This window comes from Triturus cristatus, chromosome 12 (genome assembly GCF_964204655.1).
Source record: "Triturus cristatus chromosome 12, aTriCri1.1, whole genome shotgun sequence".
NCBI lineage: Eukaryota > Metazoa > Chordata > Amphibia > Caudata > Salamandridae > Triturus > Triturus cristatus.
The window spans coordinates 207,924,455-207,948,770 of record NC_140595.1 but is presented as its reverse complement, the minus strand read 5'-3'; the positions used below and the strand labels follow the sequence as shown (position 1 = coordinate 207,948,770).

The window sequence follows — 24,316 nt, the reverse complement described above, 5'->3', positions numbered from 1 at the left end:
GATCTGGTGAGTTGCGGGCACAGCCTGGGCTGGGGCGGGAGCGCGGTGCGCCAGAGTGGGAGACCTGCACCGGGCCTCTGCCACTAAGTAGGGGGCTGTGGGGTTCTTTGTCCTGCTGTGGCAGGGGGCGCCTCTCGTTCGCCCATGGGACCTGTCGCTCACAGCACCGGCCGTCCAGGCTGAGTGGAGCACAGGCATCGGTGCGGGAGCAGGAACCCTGGGAGGGCGCAAGCCGCACAACACGGCATAAGCAAAGGGACATCACCCAGCGGAAAGACACCGCAGCAACGAATTACAACACCTGCAATCTCACAGCAAGCAGGATTATTCGGCATAGACTAACAATTGCGACACTGGCAACAGAGTACTAAATGCGACTTTGGGGGCAGTTCACATAAGGCCAGCGCAATACTGACGGCCCAATGACCGAACCCCCAGGAAGCCGGCTTTAAAACCTTGTGCAGCTTCACGAGCTGGGGGCTGGAGCAGCTAGTGCCACCCAAGAAACACACCCAAGATGACACTAAGTTAAGTGCGTGCTCAGTGCAACAGCGCAGCGAGTGGAGGCTTGGGGCGGGCCATGAAGCGCATGATCTGCAACAACGGCTCCCCCCTGCACAGACATTAACACGGCGACACCCCCAAACTGGTGCTGTTAAGCGGCGGGCTTCCTACTGTGCCAAGGAATGGGAAAACCAGATGGGAAGCAGCCTAAACTAACCTTTGACAAAAGGGTGACGAGACAAGCCTATACTAACCTTCGACGAAAGGGTGACGAGACAACACGAAGGCAGCTCCATGCAGCCCGCTGAAATGGCTGGTGCAGCCATGGATGTCACGCAGGAGGAAAAATTGCGGTCTATGCTGAGGGAGGTGTTGGCTAGCCTACAGACAATTGACTCTAAGATAGACTCAATGGCTGCACGCTTGGATAATGTCACGCAAAAGGTTGACAAGCATGAAGCCAAATTGGACACGTTAGAAACTAGAGTGTCCGAGACTGACGATCGCCAGATAGAAACGCATGAAAAATTGCTGTGCATGGACAAAGTTCTCCAAGTAATAAAAGCAAAGAATGATGATTTGGAAGCAAGGTCCGGCCGCAATAATGTTCATGTGATTGGAATCCCTGAGTCCACACACATTACAAGCATGGAAAAATACGTTGAACATATGCTGAAGGATTCCTTTGGGAACGACCTCTCGGAAATATTTTTAGTTGAGCGAGGGCACCGCACACTGGGCCCAAAACCACCGCCAGGCGCTCCTGTGCGCCCACTTCTTGCTCGACCCCTGAATTATCCGGATAGGGAAACTGTGCTGCATCTTGCCAGAGAGAAGGGCGTGCTCCAGCATCAGGGCAATAAAATAACTATATATCTGGACTTCACGCAACAAGTACAGGCAGCGCGCCGTGAATACACACAGGCCAAGAAGCTGCTCCAACAGGCTGACATCAAATATGCACTACTCTACCCTGCCAAGTTGCGAGTGCAAACGGATGGCAAACCTATAGTCTTCACGGATGCAAGCGCTGCATGCAAGTTTGCCAAACAGGAGCTGAAAAAACGACAGGCGGCGACTCATGATAGGGAAAGATCACCAAGCAGCAGACTGAGCAACAATGATGATGGAGGATGCTGATAGTCGTAGGATCGTCTGATCCAATCCTCCACTGTCTGCTAACACAAGTATAGAGATCATTGCTTATACTCGTCTCCATCCCAATCAAGCGACGTCTGAAAGATTGAGAAGTCAGATCGCCATAACTCTGCCGCGAGTTAGCATAAAAACTGATCCAGATATAAGTACCATACCATGGAAGTCAAACTGCAATGTACTCGGCCACCCTGCTTTACCAGGCAGGGGCGTATGCAGGTGACTCTACTCCCCCAATGGAGAATTCTCATCAGTCCTAGGCTCGCCTAGGTTGTTCTCATAAGAGTTGGGCTAGTTAAGGGGATGAATGCACAACCTAATTGGGGGGTTGGTGTGGGTGGGTAGGAGAAGTTCATTGTTTCTTTTGTTTGTTCTGCCGCTTGTTCTACTGCCAATGTCTACACGAGCTAAACTCCATTGAGTGTCACATTTGCATGGGGGTCAGACATTTCTCTCAAGGGGAGCCACAGGGGACAGAAATTCTCAGAAAGCACACAACGCACAGGATGTACACATGTTAAGATGTCCACACTTAAATGGAAACGCACCTGACAGAAACGACGCACACGCGGCTCAACTCCGGGGGTGAGATATGGCTGTCTAACTACTCCAATTACTCCCAGGGGGTGGAGATTTTAATATGGAGAGTGGTTCCCCGGCAAACACAATAGACAGTGATTGACCCCGAAGGGCGATACGTAATATTACACAGTGCATTATATGGTCAGCAGTTACCATTGTCAACGCATATGGACCCAATATAGACGACCCCAAATTTTCCACCGGCTATGGCACAGGATTCAAGTGATAGGGGCATCAGCGCTGTTGTGGGGGGGACTTGAATATCGTCCTATCACTGCAAGACGACAGAATGAGCACTTCACGCACACACCACACAAGGGCAGCCGCAGCATTGTGCAACATAATTAACGACCATTACTTATTATATACATGGCGGGTGTTAAATCCCAGGGCTCGCGAAGGAGCTTGCATCACCCACCAACACAGTGCGTGGTCCAGACTCGATTTCTGGTTAACCTCAAGAGATGTGCACTCTTGGACATCCAACATCACGTATCACTCGTGCACACTCTCTGATCCTGCGCCTGCCATAATTCAACTCCTTGTTCCCAGGCAGTACATACAGCCTTTCACATGGCGTCTCCCTCCAAACGCACTACTAGATTTGGTGTTCAGAGAGGAGGTCGGGGTTAAGATTACGGAATATTTCGAATTGAACACTGGTACAGTTGATTCAATGGGCACAGTATGGGAGGAATTCAAGGTGGTGACGCGCGCGACCTGCATAGCCCTACAGTCTGGAGTACTCAAAGACATTAGGCGCTGCCTAAACAAACTAGAAGGTGAGATCCGTGAGTTAGAGCAACAATATTTCCATGCCCCGACCCAGGCTTATTAAAACAGATCCGTGTCAAATAACGGCATTTCAGGAAGAGGCAGAGAGGGAAACAAAATTTCTCCACAAATACTCGCAGGCGAGAGGGGGACAGATCAGGGAAGACACTGGCGAATCTCCTGAGAACCCCAAGAAGTGTAAATAACATTATAGAACTTAACCCCGAGTCGACCCCGTCCAGAATACCGACAAAGGTCCTAGCCACCATGAAAAATTTCTATTCACAACTATACACCACGCAAGCGGACCCAGCAGAATCTGTTATAATAGATTATTTAGGCACACTAGAACTGTTATGGTTAGGAAGGGCTCATTGTTAATACCTTGACGAACCGTTTACTGTGAAAGAGGTACAATTTGTGATTCAGAGCCTCCCAGCGATCAAAGCCCCGGGTGCCGATGGTCTCACAGCACAATTCTACAAAGAATATGCGGAGATCCTTGCACCTCACCTCCTGGGGGTATATCAAGAAGCCATGCTCGACGGGATTCTACCACAGACCATGAGGGAAGCCATCATAATTACATTATTGAAACCAGGCAAAGACCCCACACACTGTGCTTCCTCTAGACCACTTTCATTGATTAATCTGGACACAAAAATCTTTGCTAAACTATTGGCCAAAAGGCTACAGTCTCTGCTGCCAATGATAATAAGACCGGTTCAATCCGGGTTTGTGCCAGGATGGTCTACCTCACACAATCTCCGCCCACATTGCTAAACTACCTGGCCCCCCATGTACCTGCAATAGCCGCGCTGCTGGATGCAACAAAAGCATTTGATTCTTTAGAATGGAAGTTCCTCTTTACCCCTCTGGCTCGTCTGGGTCTGTGGCCTGTCTTCATACAGCAAATAAAGCTGCTGTACACATTACCCACTGCCAGAATTTGAGTAAATGGATTAATATCAGAGCCCATAAACATCACGCGTGGCACACGCCAGGCCTGCCCGTTATCGCCTCTATTATTTGCTAAGGCAACTGAGCTATTAGCAGCTAGACTCGGACATAATCACGCTAATCGGGGCATCGGTTTTACTACTAGGGGGCTGAGGGTGTCCATGTATGTGGATGACATCACCCTTTATCTAACTGACCCAGCTGTGAATTTCTAACCCATCACCAGGGAACCAGTGAGATATGGAGGCCTCTCAGGCATTCAAGTAAACTGGACGAAATCCACCATACTCCCACTAACCACAGGAACACCTTCTTTTGACACTGAGTATCCCATCTCCTGGGCCGATGGTCTGATTCGCTATCTTGGGGTTTGGATCAGCGGCAATATGCAAGAAATATGGTCTGTGGATTACGATAGAACGATAGACTGGATCGAAGAACAAGATAAAGTGGTGGAAACACCTACCGATATCCCTGTCGGGTCGCATAGCCATTACCAAAATGATTATCCTTCCCAAACTACTATACTTATTTGCCAACATTCCACTACCATTACCCGCACATTTCTTCAGGCGTCTCCGGTCATATGTGATTGCGCTAGTGTAGGCCGGCAAGCAGCCTAGGATAGCCTGGAAAATACACTACCTTTGGAACAAGGGGGACTTGGTGCTCCGGATTTTGCACTGTATGCTTATAGTGCACATGCCCAGTTCTGGCAGTACCCAATACCATTCCAACCGCATGTGGCCATTGAAGTAGATAGGTTTGCACCCTTCCCCCTTAACACGGCACTATATCAGGGATACAAACGCCCATGGGACGAGATAAACACCACAGAAACTTTGAGATGGGCTTGGCACGGTCTATGCATGCATGCTAACATACCCAGCCTATACGCACCGGCCATGCCATTAGCTAATAATCCACTGATCTTCCCGCTGCAGGACAAGACTGCCCAGCATAGGGCAAGAATAAACCCGATAGTAACTGGTGCAGAACTATACCCAGAGGGGCACTTCCTGATGCTCCAGCAAATGTGCTCCCCCTCACAGCCATCAGCATTAGATGCGCTTATGTATTATCAAATACGTTCTGCATGTCGCGCTAGATACAACACATTTCCTGAAGCTCCCCACCATTGCCTGCGTTAGAACACTTTCTAACGGTAAACTCCCCTCGCAAATTGGTGACATGCCTATATACTATCACTCAGAAAGAGTCCCCTGTCATTGTCCCCGCATCCCGCACGGCGTCGGAGGCGGACATAAGAGGGACGATCACAGATGCGATGTGGAAGTTCTGTTGTGGTCAACTGGAGCAACTATCCCCAAATTATGGACTAAGATGATTTCACTTCAAGTACATACACCGCTTGTACCGCACTTCTACACAACTGTGCCGCATGGGATTGAGGTCGGATGCGTCCTGTTGGCGCTTCAGAAGCCCGGGTGCGAATTTTATACATGTAGCTTGGGAGTGCATGATTATAGCCAATTTCTGGATTACATTTTTTAACCACATTGAGTCTATCACTGGGCAGACAATGTCGAGGACCCCTATAGTTGCACCACTGGGCTATGTACGTGATACTCCACCTTCGACAAGAAGGCTAGCGGCGCTGCTATTGTTGATGGCCAAAAGGCAGATGGCATTACATTGGGGAGCAACAACTCTCCCCCAATACAGGCCTGGATAAGGGACATACCATACTGCAGGGACCATCTGACCTGTTACTGGGAGCTATTGCCAGCCAAATACCGACCCAAGGACATATGGGGCCCATTCACAATCTGGCTTCAACATCTAGACAGGGACGAGATATAGAGACACTTTGTTGTACGCAGAGAGTGCCCCCCCCCCACACACATCGACAGATAAAGTGCAGGGTTAAAATTGTGTTTGTGACAAAATGGACAAAGAGTTTGTAGTAATCAAGCCCACATCCAGAATGTAGTTTAAGGTAGATTTATTGAGGTTGGTTACAAGATGTAGGTTAGATGTAAATAAGCCAGTAATAAGCCCCACCAGGAGCAGCCAGCCAGGCGCTCAGCCCATCTCCAACTGTGAGTTCCCACTCCCAACATTCCATCTTACATCATTCAGGCAACATTCCACTGGCACATCGTGAACCATAAGACCAGGATACTACATATCCTCCTTTCTTCCACAGAAAAGAAAACCGTAACAGGTGAAGTGAAAAGGAGAAAAGCAGAAACAAGATGGAGAAACTAGATGCAACGAAATAGAGAACCAAAAGGAGACCAGAATGGATAGTGAGAGAGACACAAAGATAACAAAGTTGGCAAAGTAAACTTAAAACCATTACCCATCCTCCTTTCCATACACAAAGAGAAGAATGAAACCGAAAAAGAGACGAATGAAAAAGAGACGAATGAAGAATAGAAAAAGAAACCATTAATGAGTGTCCTCTGCATACCCACTGGCCAGGTAGAGATACAAGAAGGCAGCTCACATCAGGAGGAAACAAGACGACAGAGGAGAAAGAAATGCAAATACTCATTCTTCCCTGTCAAAAGCATGAAGAAAGAAATTACAAATAGAAAAATACAACTGGGCTAAAAACTAGAACAATTGAAACGCCCAGAGTAACGTAACCCATGCACCATGGCGACTTAAAACAAAACACCCGCTAAGGGTAAAGACATTTGCCTATGCATGGGCAACCTCGAGTGGAGGTATAGATACGTGCACCGTTGAAAACAAAAACATGACCAACACTAGACACCTTAGGAAAGGTCAAATGTGCACTGCAGTGAAGGCAATAGACAAATAATGTGATGTCCACCTACGGACGCACCTCAACTAAAGGTAAAACTGTTATAGACAAAAAACAAGGAAGCGCAAGGCGACTTATACCTACATTTATCGTGAAGCGCAGGGCGGCTTACACACAGGACAAACGTGAGGCGCAGTGCGGCTTACACACAGGATAAACGTTACCTTTTCGGGTAGGAACCCGTATGCATGGGTAGGAACCCATGGCCAATCTCTTTGAAAAGAGATGCGCAAGGCATGCAAAAAGGACTGACACCCTTGCATAGATCTTTTGTAAAAAGACAAGCGAACTAAACACATGAGAATTATGCGTACAGTGAGCAGATGGGACTTAAACCCATTGCTGGCAAATGGGACTAAAACCCATTGCGATCCCGGTGTTGGGAGACACATGGCATGCAAAAGACAGTAAACAATGGACTAATTACGACGTGTACCCAGACGATATGTACCTACGGGGTGAATACCTAGAGTCCATAAACAATAATGAGACCTAAGCAATCAAGCGAAGCAATAGCGTTTGAAACACAACGTAATGCCATGGAGCTGTGACACACGCCGGTGAGCGACTACTCACCCGAGTAGCAATGCCTTCAGCACAAACTTTCAGATTCAACCGTGCTAACAGCATAAGTACATATGGTTGAAGATGGAGTAAACGACACGACAATAAAGGCATACAGAAACTAAATGCTGTGCACAAGAAAACAGACAGGCAGTCTTAAAATGTGGTGTGCCTGTCACCGTAGTGAAAAAAAAAAACACAGATATGCAAAAGGACCATGAAAAAAAACGAGCATGAGCCAGACGACTTGCAACTCGTGGGCTTGTGAAGCAGCCTCCAACCACAGAGAGTTTTATAGCAGAGCATCCCTGTCCGTAAGAAAAATACCTTCATGTTGCAGTTTTCGAAAAACCACGAGCAAAAGAGAAGAGCGTGTAATTCTTGCTCCCACGACGGCTCCGCTGACAGAGTAAACTTGAAATAACTTTATTTAAAACGTGGTTGGCAACACATAGAAAGTGTGACAAAACGTGGTTGGCAGAATGACACTCCGTGCAATAGCAAATCACGTAGATGATTCCAACCCCAAGATGGCGCCACGCTATCCCACGCCGTGCAGGGTGGTTCACGGCACGTCAATGCCTCCAAACGCTGATGGGCAAACACGGAGCTTCGAAGAACGTCACAAGAGGCTCCAACGCTGTTCCGCGCGACACCATGGGCCAGGTAAGGTGCGCATGACAAATTTAAATTTGAAATAAAGCGCAACTGCCAAATTTTACAGGCCTCCGCAAAGCAAAAAAACATATCTTCGACAGGAATAAACCCAAAACTAAGCTTGCGATGTCATTCTCCTCCTCAGCACCAGGTAGAGAGAACCCAAAATGACGATCAAAATCAAATGCAAACAGTCAAAGAAAAATTGTTGACACCTTCAGGCTTACAAAGACCTCAGTGCTCACGAGGGTTGCCGATTTTCTTAAAATCCCATTCACTGTTACCAAATCACAAAACATGATGCTGGATCATGTAGAGGTAAAGCAAATGCAGCGCTAATAATATGTCACACATCGAAATAATGATGAACACCCTGTCAACAGTCTTATGTAAAAGCGCACTTTGCTCTGGAGATGAAAAGCGCTGATAACACACATTGAAGATAGCTTGGCTTACCCTCTCTTGAAGGCACAGCACATGAACATGGCGTTGCAGAGTGTGTGACTTACCCTCTCTTGAGGGCACAGCACAGGCTTACCCTCTCTTGAGGGCACAGCACCTGACAAAAACGTTGTAGAGTGTCAGGCTTGGACTGCAACTGAACAGACACTGTAGGTACAGCAAACAGAGACTTGAGCTGCAGTAGAGACCGGAACTGGCACTGTAGCGTAAAGGGCGACCGTTGTAGAGGTCACTGGTGGGGCTGATGTGTGCCAGTCGTTGAGTTAACGCAGCTGTAGTTACAAGAGTTGTTTTATCTTGAGAGTAGGTACTCCAGACTTGAAGATGAAGGTTTCAGAGGTAGCAGACGCAGGTTCTTTAGTTCAACTCGTCGCCAATAAATTGTAGTAATCAAGCCCACATCCAGAATGTAGTTTAAGGTAGATTTATTGAGGTTGGTTACAAGATGTAGGTTAGATGTAAATAAGCCAGTAATAAGCCCCACCAGGAGCAGCTAGCCAGGCGCTCAGCCCATCTCCAACTGTGAGTTCCCACTCCCAACATTCCATCTTACATCATTCAGGCAACATTCCACTGGAACATCATGAACCATAAGACCAGGATACTACAGAGTTGTGTATAAATAAAATGCGGATGCCTTCCCAGATTATAAAGTTAGATAATGCTGTGAAAGTGAGACTGGCAATGTACTGTATTGATGATAATAATGTGAACGTTGCGGCTTGTTCACCTGGATTGTAAATGTTTCTTTATGATTGATGACTACAAAAACTCAATAAAAATGTCTTTTTTTTTAAAAAAAATGTTGCTACCAAACTTTACGCTAAAGTCTTGGCTAACCGTTTAGCACCACTGCTCCCAAGCGTGGCGGAGCCGGAGCAAGCAGACTTAATCCCTGGATGGAGTCTGTCTATTAACCTCTGGGCGTTGTTCAGAGCCATCTAACGTATAGATCCAGAGACACGAGCGGCAGCAGTGATCCTTGATGCGGAAAAAGCATTCGACTGTTGATTGGGGATTTATGTTGGCATTTTTAAGGTGCATAGGTGTAGGGGAGATCTTCTTGCAACTGGTGTCAGTCCTGTATGCATCACCAACCGCCCACATGTGGGTCAGTGGGGTGGTGACTGCCTCCATCGATAGCACTAGGCAAGGATGGCCCCTTTGGTCCCCCTTTTGTACGCTCTTGTGGCTGAGCCGCTGGTGTGTGCGCTCCGGGAAAACCATAGACATCGGGGCTTATGTTTTCAAGGCTATCAGTAGGTCATCTCAGCGTATGCAGACGACACCTTGTTGTATTTTGACGATCCGGAAAGGAGCCTCGCCCCTTTGTGCGAGGTCGTGTGATTCGGGGGCATTCTGGCCTCCGGGTGAAATGGGAGAAGTCTACCTCGGTTATGAAGCCAATTCCATTTGAATATTCATTACTTTGGTCAATGGACTCTGTACGCTATTTAGGTTCATATGGATCCGGCAGTGTTTCTCCTCAATAATTATGGGCGAGCAGTAGAGAGGCTTTCTGAGTCCATTGACCAATGGATTAAATTTCTGTTTTCACTTATCGGCCCAGTAGCTATAATGAAAATGGTGATGTTGCCGAGGTTCTTATCCCTGTTTCAAAATATCCTGATCTTGCTGCCTAAAGTGGTGTTCTATAATCTCTGCGCACTCATGATCCGACAGGCCTGGGCAGGTAAACAACCAAGCGTGCGTGGGAGACTCTCACTGTAGCAATACCAAAGGGAATGATGGACGGAGCGTTTGAGCAAATCAAACACTCACCCCCAGTCAACTGATCTGGGTTTAATCCATCATCATTCTTTAGCTCACTCCACCACCCCAGTTCAGACATGGCCATATGCAAATCAGTCTGACCCTGTGCCTCATGGGAACAGTCCAGCCCGAAATGCCAAGCCATGTCTTCCCTGGACCGGAAACAAGCATCCTGGGACCGGTTTCACTGTACTCTTCGAAATGGGTGGCCTTAATGCTCCAGATGTTGAAACCTATTAAAGAGCGGTGTAGTGTATGTTTGCTCACTATTGGAATCATGGTCCAACGATTTACCGCATTTAAACCTCTAACGCAATGCTGCCAATCCATAAACGTTGTCTCAAGTGTTATTTAGAGATCTGTCGCTGAAAAAAGGTGTCTTTGACTCATTGACTATCACAGTCTGCTCCTGGCGCGCCCTCCTTGAGAGGTAGACTGGGTCTTACAGTGTTCGCAACATACATCATTTGCTTGGTGCTCTTGGTTCTCTATGGATCGGAAGCAGGGTGTTGCTGCTGTCGTAGTGGAGATAGTTATTTGTACAGTGGGGGACTTCTTTTAGGATGGCACAGAGTGCACATGGGAGATGGTCCGGGAGCGAAGTAATAAACCCACGGCTCTCCTCCAATTCTTGTACTTCAGTGTGCAACACACATTGAATGAGTTATTAAGAGATGACCTTTTGGAACTGCCTGAGATTTTGCCATTGATCTCTCTGGTGTAGATAAGTACACCTACCCGTCTAGGTATGAGGTTTTATGCGTTTGCACAGTAAGGGCATAGGACTGGAGTACTCAGGGCCAGACTCAAATATCAGGGGGACTTTGGGACAGTAATTACTGACAAGCAGTGGCGGTTCCTAAGGATAATGCTATTAACATTTTATTTTTCACTATTGGCTGTAAAGGTGTGGGTGGGGCTGTGCTGGCCGCAGAGTGGCGGCGGAGTGGTGGGCACTCGTAAAGTGCGCATGACAGTTTGGCGGTCCGTCTTGGGCTGGCCAAACAGTCATGTGAACTTTGAATGTTCCCCACCAGGCTATAATACACAGCCTAGTGGGGAACGTGCCCAGGCTCCCAGTCCCCGCCTGAGCACCGAATCATGGCGCTCAGACCAGTCACAATGCTGGTGTAAAGCAGCATTTTGATTGGCACGGGGAGTCAGGGTGCTCCCTGTTCTTGCGTCCTGGATGAAGAGTATGGGAGAGCCTGCCGCCAGGAAGGTAAGTGTGTTTTTCTTCCCCCCCCCCCTTTCTTTTTTATTTAAAAAAAAAAACATTTTAACACTGCCTCACCACTACTCCCCGGTAGCAGGCGCTACTGCTGACAAGGTATGGCAATATTGCTGCCCCGTTATCAGATCTATTTTGTTGAACAGTAGGCACAGACTACTGCACTTCAAGTATATAAATAGGATCTATTACACCCTCGAGTGACTCCGTAAATATGGACTCTACAACACTGCAAATTGTCACAGGTGTGGAGTGAAGGGTGCAGGGTTTGCACATCTTGCATGGTTCTGCCCTGGGATACAGGATTTTTGGCGAGCTGTTTTCTGTGAACTAGAAGCTATCATAGGCGAACACCTGGAGTTTACTCCTCTGTTGGCATTACTGGGGCATGACAGAGAGGTACAGAGTGCAGCCAGGCGATTAGTGGCCGTAAGTTTACCACTTGCGAAGGGTGACTATGCGCAGGCCCATCGTCCCTGAAAGATTAGCACACGGATGTGACATGTTTGGTCTGAGCCTCCTGATGTTGCATTGTGAATGATATATATTTCTGTATTCCTTGGCTCATAATTATCGCTTGTCTGTATTTGCCACAATTCTTGTATTTTACTTTTTTGTTTGTTTTTTGACCTATGTGATTGACCTGGCGACCCGACTGTCGATCTTAGTTGTATAGTCTTCGCTGCCTTTATTTTTTTGCGTTTACAGCCATGTGCATTTTGCCGTACCAAATTTGAGTGCATGTACCTTTTTTGTTTATTGAATAACAAAAAATATTTTTGTTTTAAAAAGCTCTTTCCTGGGATGACCACTGGTGGACTTCTTCCCTTGGGCCTTCCCCCATATCCAAGTCCTCCATCAAAAACTTAGGAGTGTGGACGGATAACACCTTGGCCTTCGAGGTCCAAACAAATTCGGTTGTTACCACCTGTTTTGGACTCTTGAGAAGCCTTAAACCGATCCTGGGCCTCTTCGACCCTCCTGCTCGTCAAACCACCATTCAAGCGACCATCTTGTCCCTGGTGGACTACTGTAACATTCTTTACTTCAGAAGGGAGAAGAGCAGACTAGCAGCTGCATTTTGGTCTAGCTGGAGTCTTTTCGTTACAGATTTATTGGCGCCTAAGTTCCGTTCTACCTCTGGTCTTCTGCGCAAGTTGCACTGGCTCCCTGTGGACAAGCGTATTCATTTTAAGACTCATCTCCCACACGTTACTTTACTCCCAGGGGGCCCCGATCCTGAGCCAGCTTATTTCATCTTACCGGCCCACACGTTCTCTGCGAATCTGCCAACCTCAGCTTGGCCATTGTTCTGTGAGTCAGAGAGAGGGGCTGCTCTTTCCATGCCCTGGCCCCTTCTCTCTGGAATGCACGAACACTCTCCATCAGAAACACCCAACATCATCTACTTTTCAGCTAATCTTTCAAACCATGGCTTTATTCCATCTAGCCTCCTTCCCCCATTCCTGGGGTGTTGGCATTTGCAGCTGTATGTTATATAGGCTTAGTACTGGGAAGCCCCATTGTTGGGGCAGTCATGTACTCTATAAATCCAATACCATAACATTACCACCATTAAATTGGGCCCCAAAACATTGGGTTGACATAAAGTTGACTCATTTTAGTTGTTTCTTAGTTGCATCTATTTAATTTCGGTTCTCAGTTTGTACATAAGGGAGTTTTGGAGCAGCCTCCTTCAACCAGTATCATTCACAATCTGGTTCATCCATTGTTTGCTTTCATAGTGTTCATTTATGAACCCACATGCCCACACAAAACCAAAGCAAGAAAGTAGTCACTCATTTTGCTGCCCAACTATATCTAAATACTCCTAATTAAGCTTCTGCTCACTCCTGCTTAAATTCATCCACCCGTCACCATGCATCCATTATGTACCCTCACCCACAGCCATCTAACATCGATTTATTCTAATGTATAAGCAAACATCTGTGAATCTGATTCACATTGATCATTTTATTTTATAGATTATAAAATGCTATCGCCATAAATCAACATTGTCGCTTAATCAATTTAAATAGATTCCAGAATTAATTGCCATGTCAGATCCTTATATTTAAATTAACTAAAATGTATTAGTCACAACTTTAGCCAGTGTTAGCGTAGTAAATTATCGTTCATTAAAATGTTAAATGTAGTAGCTTATTAAAAAGATAGTTGCCTGCCTAAATTTTACCACACATCTAATTTCCACTTTTTATCAACCAAAAGAAACATAATCTTGTAGTTAAAGAATTCATGCAGCAACCTGCTGCTTGCAAAATGGGCATCATTATCTTTATCGTACTGTTTGCATCACCAAGGAGGTACAGAAAACCACAACCTGAATTGTTTCATGCAAGAGTTTACAAAGTGTGCATTGTACGTTCTTAGTATACGTCAAATGATGCACACCTTTAAACTGATTTAAGGTTAAAATTGGTGAATGCGTAAGGAAACCCATCAAAATACTATCCAAATATGATTGATTGCAAAACAATACATTGTTTATTTAGTGACTATTATATATTTTTCACAACTTAATGGATGTTGCATGAAGCTCTAGAACTCTTCTTTTAAAAAAAAGTTAGACTTTCCTTTGTCATCTCCACAGTACTGCTACGTACATAAATACAATATTTAACTATTTGCATGCATTTAGCATCTTTTTTATTCTTTATAAAGTTTGAATTTGCATAACATGCTTTAAGGAATCATTTTCGGGTGCTGCAATAGCAGCTAACAAAATCATAGAGCACAAATGTGAATGTTCTGTTGCAGCTTTAATTCTGAGCTTTAACACTGTTATAAAGTGCAGACACTTCGTTGAACTTTTGTGTCCAGATATATTTTTATTAGCCTGGGTACCTAAACAAGCCACTGCTTCATGAGGCAGTATCAGGGTTACCTTGGCCTTGAAGGCCAACCTAATTGCTATCAACCTAAATGCTCCGCCATCATAAATGTTCATCCATGTGTTTTTTATTCCATCTAGTGCATCTAAACATTGGTGTGTAACCAGTACTAAATACAAGTGTCATTTGAGTTTGCCATCAATCCTGAAACCAGAGTAGGAATGATCATGAACATGATTTTTCCTTTTTCAGTTCCCTAATAAAAGCACGTTTGTAACCGTAAAATAGCATTCTTTTATTAATGGAAAAAATAAGTTATGTAGTTATCTAAACCATGTTTTTAAAATTTGCTTGGACATCTCTCAGGTTTAAAACAGGATGGTGAAGCTGTAAGGAAAGGTGTTATGGGTAAGCATCAGTGATCCCAACATTGGAGTATAAACATCAAAAGGGTCAAGCAACTGTACACTAGCAACCTTATAAAATAGGAAAAGCAGGTGCCTCTGAGCTCAGTTTATGCCTGTTCTTGTTAAACATTTTCGGCGAATGGCCATGCATGTTAGACAGCTTGACACATACCCATGTCAGTGAGTGAATCACGGGTATTAAATGAAAAAGGACTGGTTATATATCTTAAATTTCGTCTTCACTGGAGCAATTTTTATGAAATCCGATTTGATCAGGATTTAATAGCTGCTTTTCAAAAACACACTTCAAATGTTTTTACAAAAGTTTTTGCCAATCCTTTTCTGACTGCATCCATTAAGGTTGTAATCTACTCATTTCCAGGCACAATTGTTTATGAATAGGATGTGGATTTATCCCCTCCACGAAGGATGTTTTTTCCCCAAAATGCAAGACTTTTGAAAACAGCCAGTTTATGGATTACTCAATATTTTAAGGTATTAATTTGAATAGTATTAGGACCAAGAGAGCTGCTTGAATCAAATTGACAACTGTAACCTCTGGAACAACTCCTTTGAAATATTTTGGTTGTTAACTAAAAACAGTTTCTAGGCCCCTTCTTGAATATGAACTATGTATGTATGTATGGTCCCATTTTTAGAGTGGGCTAATATGAACTGTGGTTTGATGTAAAGTGCTAGCCTACTAGAGACCAAAATTCAACACGTCTTGGAATCTTTGGTTTTGATAGACTCAAATATATACTGCTTTAGTGATAAAACTCAAATTTAATATCTCTTCTTTCTGTGCTTTTTCAGTGTATTTCCCACATCCTTGTGCTACATTTTTACAGCAACCATGAAAGTTTCCTTCAATTGACTAAAACTCTTCGAGAATAAATCAACTTTTTATCTATGAATCTTAGCTTGTTGTTTTCTTTTTTCCTACACTTTTCACTAAATACTAATTAAGGAAATGTTATATCAACTATTTGTGACTATGCAGGGAAACATTGAGTACTGAGGTTGCTAAAACTATAGTACATACACAACCTATCAATGGAAGTTACTAATAACCTTTGATCCATATATCCCTAAATTTCATTTTCATGATAATATTCCAGTCTGTTAGTTCTAGAAACATTGTCAATGTGACCTATTGTTGAAGAGATAGTCCTAAAATATAAATCAGTATCTTATCATTTGAAAGGTAGTGGATGGTGGTGGCTTTTAGGTTTAATGATTATATAAACATTTTTGTGCTGATTAAAAGTGGCAGGTTAATTATAAATATATTCGAGGCCTTTGCTACAACTGTGAGAAAGGTGAGCCTGGCTGCACGTCAATACCCGACTTAGCTTTTCATGCTAGAAGGCCTAATTACATTAACTCTTGGGAAATGGTTCTCTATATAAAAGATTTTGTTTGAGGCCATCCTGTCTGTTTCAGTATGTTATACACTACTTACTGTGCATCTTCAGGATCATTCTCATCGATAGGTACAAACAACTTAGGGCCTCATATAATTCCTGATTGTCAGGCTGTTCTTCATCAAGGGAATGGAATAAATTACTCCTTCGCCATTATTCCTGACGGAGGTGCCGACTGCCAAATTTCAAAAAGTCTGCCAGCCCAGAGGGCATTTCTAGCATATTTGCAGGAACCGCCGTCACAGCAGTCCCTGTCAATGCATTGTACTCTTGCTGTATGGCTCTGTCGGCATGACCGAGCCGTACATCAAACTTGCAAAGTTTCTTTTAATTTAAAATAAAAATCACAAAGCGGGAATATCTTTTTGAGATAAAAAAACACTACCCCCCTCGCCATAGAGTTTCCACCCATGGTGAGGGGTGCATTGAGCAGTTTTCAGGGCCCCTTCCCACCATGTTATTCCTCGTGGCGATGGACATTGAAAAGCAGCTATATGACCGTCCATCTTAATTAGGTGTTCAAACGTATAGCCAAATCTCAGACAGCCCTTACTCTGTTGGATTGTCGGAGAAGTATGACCACGATGTAGACAGAGTAATCTCTGCCGTTGTCAAACTGTTGTGTGCTCAAATTTAAATCGGACAGGTGGACCATAGTCTTCACGGAGAGGGAACTCCTTCACCGTTGTGACAGAGTTCCCTCTCCGCCAAGATGTAAATCAGGCTCCACAAAGTATTAGGCCATGTGAGAAATATCTCTGGGTCTTTGAAGTAGCTTTTGTTCAAATTTTATAAGCATTGATCACTGTGTTTGATATATATATATGTGATCAAGGGCTCTGGGTGGCCCGAAACGCGTAATGGCGGCAGAAGCAAGAAATAAATAATTATATGCACGAAACAAGTGGAGTCCGTTCCGTTCTTGTTTGCAAAACAACAGAAGGAGTATCGCAATATATATATATATATATATATATATATATATATATATTATCTACTGGCGGTCGCCAGTAGATAGTTATAGTTAGGACCATGTTTCCATAGGAAATCCGCAACATTCTATTTGGAATAACTTTGGCGCCGGTCGACGAATCCTCGCGAAATTTTCAAAACTAATGGGGCGCTACGCTCCGCTCCTACCCTGAAAGTCTCGGGGGGATTCGTCAAGCGGGGGCTGAGAAAAAAGGGGGGTCCCAAAACGCGTTTTCCCCATGCATTTTTCCATAGGACCTTTAGACACAGCTACAGCCCGAACGGCTGAACAGAGTTACTTGAAATTTGGCAGAGAGGTAGTCTACAGGTCAAGGATGTGCCTTTTGTAGGTTTGGTGTAAATCTGTTCAGTATTTCCTAAGAAAATAGCATTTAAATCAATATATATATCTGTAAGCGCGCTCCGAGCGCGCACCGTAAGCTTACCGTACGCGTACGGTGCCGTGCGCGATTCTGATTGGCTGTTAGATCTTAGTAAACACTCGAATCGGTCGAAACCAGGAAGTGTCGGCCGCCATTTTCTCTCTCGCACTCTGAGTGGGGGAGGAAAAACAAAGTTGGATAACATGAAAAGGGGCAGGCTGGACAGCTCCTAACCACCTAGCCTTGGTTAGGGTGTCCCAAAAGAACCCCCAAGGCCAAAAATTCAATTTTTTTTTTTTATGAAAAAACGCCGAATGCGCTTACAGTACGCGTACGGCCAAAACTAAATGTAAAAAAATAAAAAACCACATATTCCCCCCCACCGTGTGCGAAAGGAGCCAGCAGCGCACCTTTCGTGCATGGCATATTACACAATTGAACAGTTAATAGATAACTTTTAACAACGAAGCGCATAATATGTCCTCCGTGTGCGGACGGTGCGCGAAGCGCATCGTGCGTACATGGCCCATCCAGCGTAACGTGGGCACGCGGTGCGCGCACGGAACGAACTGCGTGAAGTGGGCGCGCACGCCACGAACGGCGTAAAGTAACTTAGCATTTAAAAAACCGTACAAATTCACTGAAAAAACCATAGGTTTCACACACGTTATAGTTAGGAATTAGCATTTAAAAAACCTTGCAAATTCACTGAAAAAACCATAGGTTTCACACAAGTTATAGTTGGCTGTACATTTCACTCGTAAAAAACCAATGAAATTCCACGTTATAGTTAGTGCAGGCAACTATAACTCACGCGACCGCAATCCTCTGCTGATGCTAATACTGTATTTAGACACTTATTTGCCCATGTCTTCTTCCATTAAATTTTAGCTATACATATATTACAAATATTTTTTTCTCATAAAGACACACATGTCATCAGCAGAGGATTGCGGTCGCGTGAGTTATAGTTGCTTGCACTAACTATAACGTGGAATTTCATTGGTTTTTTACGAGTGAAATGTACAGCTAACTATAACTTGTGTGAAACCTATGGTTTTTTCAGTGAATATATATATATATATATATATATATATATATATATATATATATATATATATATATTGCCTTTGTTTTTTTCACTGAATTTCTAAGTTTAAAAAAAATATATATCCTAACTGTAACTTACCTGTACCCTTTGCCTGTTGGTTTTTTCAGTGAGTTTTATATATATATATATATATATATATATATATATATATATATATATATATATTTACTGAAAAAACAAAGGGTACAGGTATGTTACAGTTAGGATATACAATTTTAAAAAAACCTTAGAAATTCACAGAAAATAACATAGGTTACAGGGACTTTAAAGTTAGGCTCAAATTGCACTCGTAAAAAACATTGAAATTCACCAGTTTTAGTTAGAGTTCAGGTAACTATAACTCGTGCCCTATGGTAACTATAAACATGCGCACCTGCCATACATAGTTTTTTCATTAATCATTTTACATCAAATGTTGCAGTGATGTTATCAAGGACGTCAAAGATGTCATGACTAATGAAGTATGTGGGTAATTAGCAATGCATGATGAGGGAGCAAGTTATAGTTACTGTAGGGTATGAGGTATAGTTACTTGAGATGACCCTAACTATAACTGCTGAATTTCATTGGTTTTATACGAGTGAAATCTGAGCCTGACTATAACATACCTGTAAACCCTGTTTTTTTCAGTGAATTTCTATGGTTTTTTTAATGCTAGTTCCTAACCATAACATCCCTCTAACCTGGGTGTGTGACTGAGTGATTGGATGTGTAAGTGGGAGTGTGGTGGGTATGTGGGTGCATGTGACTGGCTGTGTGGGTGTGTGACTAGCTGTGTAGGTGTGTGAGTGGTTGTATGGGTGTGTGAGTGGCTGTATGGGTGTGTGAGTGGCCGTGTGTGGGTGTGTAAGAGGGTGTGCGAAAGCTGTGGGTTTGCAAATGGGTGTTTGAGTGGTTTTGAGGGTCTGTGAGTGGGTGTGTGAGTTGCTTGTTGGTGGGTGTGGTTGCATGGGTGTGTAAGTGGGTGTGTGAAAGCTGTGTGGGGGTGTGTAAGTGGCGGTGTGAGTGAGCAGGTGTGTAAGCAGCTGTGTTAATGATTGTGTGGGTGTGAAAGTGGATGTGTGAGTGAGTAGGTGCGTGGATGTGTGTGTTTTTTTTTTTCCAATTGGAGTCTGTATCCCCGGATCCTCTCCAAATCCACTCGAATCAGTGAGGATCTTGGGAGGATGCACAACTCCTGGTGTGGTAAATAAAAAAGGGTTTTGATCAATTTCTTACACATGACAGGTCCCTCATTGACCCCTCCATTAGTCTTATGGGGGCAGGGTACCTCTAACCTGTCCCCTTCTATCACTTTGTAACTTTATTTTCCCTGCAGGGAACTAAGTCCAGATAAACAAAATGGCAGCCACAACTTTCCTCTCAAGTTGTGCCCAACTAATCACGGCATTGCTGTTGGGGTGTGGATTTGTGGAGCATCCGCGTTCCTATATATAAAAATTTGGATTTCCCTTAATAATTCCAAAACTACTGAACAAATTTACACCAAATAAGAAAAAGGCACTAATCTGGACCAATATCTACCTATCTGCCAAATTTGGCTGTAGCTGTGTCTAAAGTCCCTATGGGAAATTATATGGGGAAAAATTGTTTTGGGACCCCCCTTTTTCTCGGACCCCGCTTTACGGATCACCCTGAAACTTTCTAGATAGCAGCTGAAGTGAGTAGCAAACTAGTTTTGAAAATGTAGTGAAGATTTGTGACACTACATCAAAGTTATTGGCAAAACAAAAAACGCTTTTCCCATTGAAACTGGGTCCTAACTATAACTGCCTACTGGCAACTGCCAAAAGGAAGAAAGGGAAGGATGAATGGATCTATATCTATATCGATCTCCAGACTTCCAAAGAAGAGACCGCACTCTTGAGGGCGGAAAATAACCCGTCTTTATTTCCAGGTTACTAAAGCAACGAACACGTTTCAGCAAGCGCCTTGCTTTAGTAACCCGGAAATACAGACGGGTTATTTTCCTCCCTCAAGAGTGCTGTCTCTTCTTTGGAAGTCTGGAGTGATATATTTGTCACTGTTCCACCACGGTGTTTCTAGACAAGCACCCACTCCGGAGTGCTCAGCGTTTTTGGTGGATTTGGATTGAGAAAATATGTATATATAATGGCGGTCATGGTGGCAGCAATAAACTGAAAAATTGAGCACTTATTTGGTGGTTCGCTTCAGTTTGTCCCTGAGGAAAAGGAATTGAAAGAACAGAGTTTGTGGAATATATATATATATATATATATAATCTATATCCATATATATATATATATATATATATATATACACTAAGTAAGGTATTCATTTTCGTTCCTCTGGTTTCACAATATTTAGGTCAATCACTCAAATATCTGAAAACATTTTAGTGAATTTGGATAGCATTTATATACTCATAGGAATCTGCATTTGTACGCACATAGGAATCTGTGTGTTGATATTTAATACATCCAAAAATCTCACACCAGTACATACGACCATTGCATTAAAACCCCACACTCCTAAAAAAAAAAGTAAAGTCGGACCTCTTGACTTTGCGTGTTTCGACCATGCCTGCAGTATAAGTGCTTATTGCACAAAACTAGCTGGATTCCTTAAAGCTCTGCATTTCCCTCCCAGCAGGCATACGTGGTTGTGGACATGAAGAGGAGATTTTGTTTCCAAGTTCTGTTGCTAAAACTATCAATACAAACATTGAGTTGTGTTGTCAATTTTTGTGCAGTTCAGTAACAAATAAATTGACTCTGTTGGTTCACCACCTTCTTGTACTGTACAACTGTCCAGCCCTTAAATATTTGTGGATCAGTCCCTGTAAAATACAAAAGCATTCATTTTGTTGCGGTTATAAGGTCAGAGTTGGTGCAGTAATAATACATATTTGCACAGTGACAAATCATTTTGCCTTCCTCATAGGCAGGCTTGTTAAATACGGCCCTTTTCCATATTTCGGGAACGCAGAAGCCAGAGGAGAGTTTGCCTGGAAGCACCATGCCTTTCCCTGACAGCGAAAATACATGCATTTGAACATAATTTTCTGAATTAAAATCTGAAAGTAATTGTCACCTCCAACTGAGCATATTAGGACATGCTGTTTTAGCAGGCCCAAATGTGGAGGACCTGTGCTGTGGGGTACTGTGGTACTGTAATATTAACCTGCCTCTCTCCTTCCACAAGGGTGACGAAAAAGCTGCAAGTTGCCAAGTGTGCACCTCAGAAAAATGTATTGCCGAATAAGGAGCCTCATTTGCCAAGCAGTCTTATCAAGCAGACGTTTGCACATTACGCCAAGATGAAAGTGGCGAAAGATGCCTACGAAGTGGTGGAAAAGAGGTAGGTTATTTGTTCATGTTTCCTTGTAGCTTTCTTTCTCATGGTTTTCCTGTGAATCGTTTACTTTCCCTCATTATTTTATACCTGGATCACTTGTACCTACTCTCCTTTAAGTTATCAGTGATCTCTCACAGTTTCACATTTCAGTGATCCATCACCATTGAACTTGATGTTGTGGCTTTCAAACTCCTGAAACCACTTTACCAGCAAACTTCCCCCTGAGCCTTCAATGGTCTCTGCTATTGCATCCTTCACAAATGCGTGTCAGCTCAGTCAAATGAGATGTGACATGTCCCCAAAGCGCCATCTCAGTTTTGTCATGGTCACCAGCAACACTCCGGTGCACAAATGAAAATGTGAATTAGTCACTTGACAGCATGTGCAGCTGCCTTGAAGCTCTTACTTTTCTTCTAATTTGCTCCATAGTGGACAACATATTTCCTTTTGTGGACTTAAAACAGCACACATTGAACGGTAGGCCGCTGGGATTATGAACTACAAAAATATTATGCATATGAGCAGTAAAAACAGGAAGCAAAAGGTGTGCCAGTGGGGGGTGAGTTATACATAGAATGATAAATGTTTTATATACTAAAAAAGTTGGTTCCATTGATTATTTAATTGAAAGATATCAGTTCAAATGATGCACCAAATGGAAATGCAAATCAGAGTTCTCAAAAGTAGGTTCTGAGGTAATAAGATTGGCTTGTGATGGAAGAAAATAAGGCCGACACCTTGAAAGCATTTAAGTCCAGATTGCTTCCTCATATGCGAATGTATGACGTTACAACGCGGGGATTACATCGCGATGCCATTACATCGCGGTTTTTACAACGCAAGTCGTTACAACGACTTGCGTTGGAGGGCGCTGGACTTAGGAGTAGTATAATTTACTATTCCAACTCCAGTCTATGTACAGTAGAAAAGGTGTTGGATAGTAAATTATACTATTCCTTGTCCTAGAGCGCCCTCCAACGCAAGTCGTTGTAACGACTTGCATTGTAAAAACCGCGATGTAATTGCATCGCGATGTAATCCCCGCGTTGTAAACGATGTTTCCCCTCATATGCATGTGTGTGGGGTGGGAGTCTGTATTTTCATTTGGGAGTAACTTCATATTGATGAGACATCCTTCCCACGGGAGCCATGGAAATGTCAACATTCTCATATTGTACCTTGGCCATGACATTCCAGCTGAACATCAAGAAAAATATTCCACAGTAGGAGAGCACCAGGTTTAGTAATCCTCATTTATCATGTGTCAAGGTACAGCAAAGGCATTGTAAGAACACCCAAACAAGTGGCTGCAGGTTGTATGATGAGCGCTGTCTGGGAAATTGGAGTAAGATACCCGAGATTGAATGCACATCCCCAGCTCCTGTTACTCCAGAACGCTTTCTGAGACTTTGGCATTTAGTGATTAAAACCTTACCTGCCGTGAGGGGAACGGCTCCTGCACCGGGGGGATAACGCCTCTCCTCTTTTCGGAACCACGCTGCCTTGAGGGGAACGGCTATAGAGAACTTCATCCCCCAGCATCCCCTGGTTTTTGGCACTGCGTGTGTCGACACCTGGGTGCGCCGGAACACCTTATAGGCCGCCAGGTACCCCCGCAGCGCGGGACGCTTTCTGAGACTTTGGCATTTAGTGATTAAAACCTTACCTGCCGTGAGGGGAACGGCTCCTGCACCGGGGGGATAACGCCTCTCCTCTTTTCGGAACCACGCTGCCGTGAGGGGAACGGCTATAGAGAACTTCATCCCCCAGCATCCCCTGGTTTTTGGCGCTGCGTGTGACGACACCTGGGTGCGCCGGAACACCTTATAGGCCGCCACCCCCTGTGCCCTGGGTTAAGGTTATTGTACTTGGTGATATTGTCTGTTATTATTTAGAGGTTTTTGTAACCTAGTACTGTGGACTAAACGTGTATTTCTGTGTACCACCAATGGCTAAAAACAAATCAACCATGGATAATTATCTAGTGAAGGTGGTGAGTAAGATTAATAATGACAGAAGGAAATCATTGGGCCGGGAGAGTCTCCCGGAAATATTATCTTCTCCCCCTGACGATAGTAGTAGTCCAAATGTTGTTGCACCTCCTGTCACTGATACTGTATTAGTGGAGATTCCTGAAGTAACGGCTGTAGATCAGGATGCTTTAGATCAGGACCCACCAGATGATTCAATGGACATTCCAATACTATGCTCTCCTGTGAAGAGAGTGGTAAGGAAGTGTAGGAAAACGCAGATTAAGCGCGGGGGTGCACACCATAAGCTAATTTCTGAATCAGCACAGAGAAGTACTATTGGCCATAAGGAGACCATGACCAACAACTATGGCATCAATATAGATATGAATTCTGATTTTTTAGATCATATAGCCA

The 24,316-nt window shown here is 43.9% G+C and overlaps 1 protein-coding gene across 7 annotated transcripts in view; it reads left to right on the top strand.

Moving 5' to 3' along the window:
* CENPT (centromere protein T) overlaps positions 1–24,316 on the top strand; it is a 1,095,738-nt gene that overhangs the window by 1,020,396 nt on the left and 51,026 nt on the right. For all 7 annotated transcript variants that reach the window (XM_085638668.1, XM_085638667.1, XM_085638665.1 and 4 more), the window contains one exon: positions 21,777–21,932. In XM_085638668.1, coding sequence (XP_085494794.1) covers positions 21,777–21,932 — 156 coding nt within the window. The remainder of the gene's footprint in view (positions 1–21,776; positions 21,933–24,316) is intronic.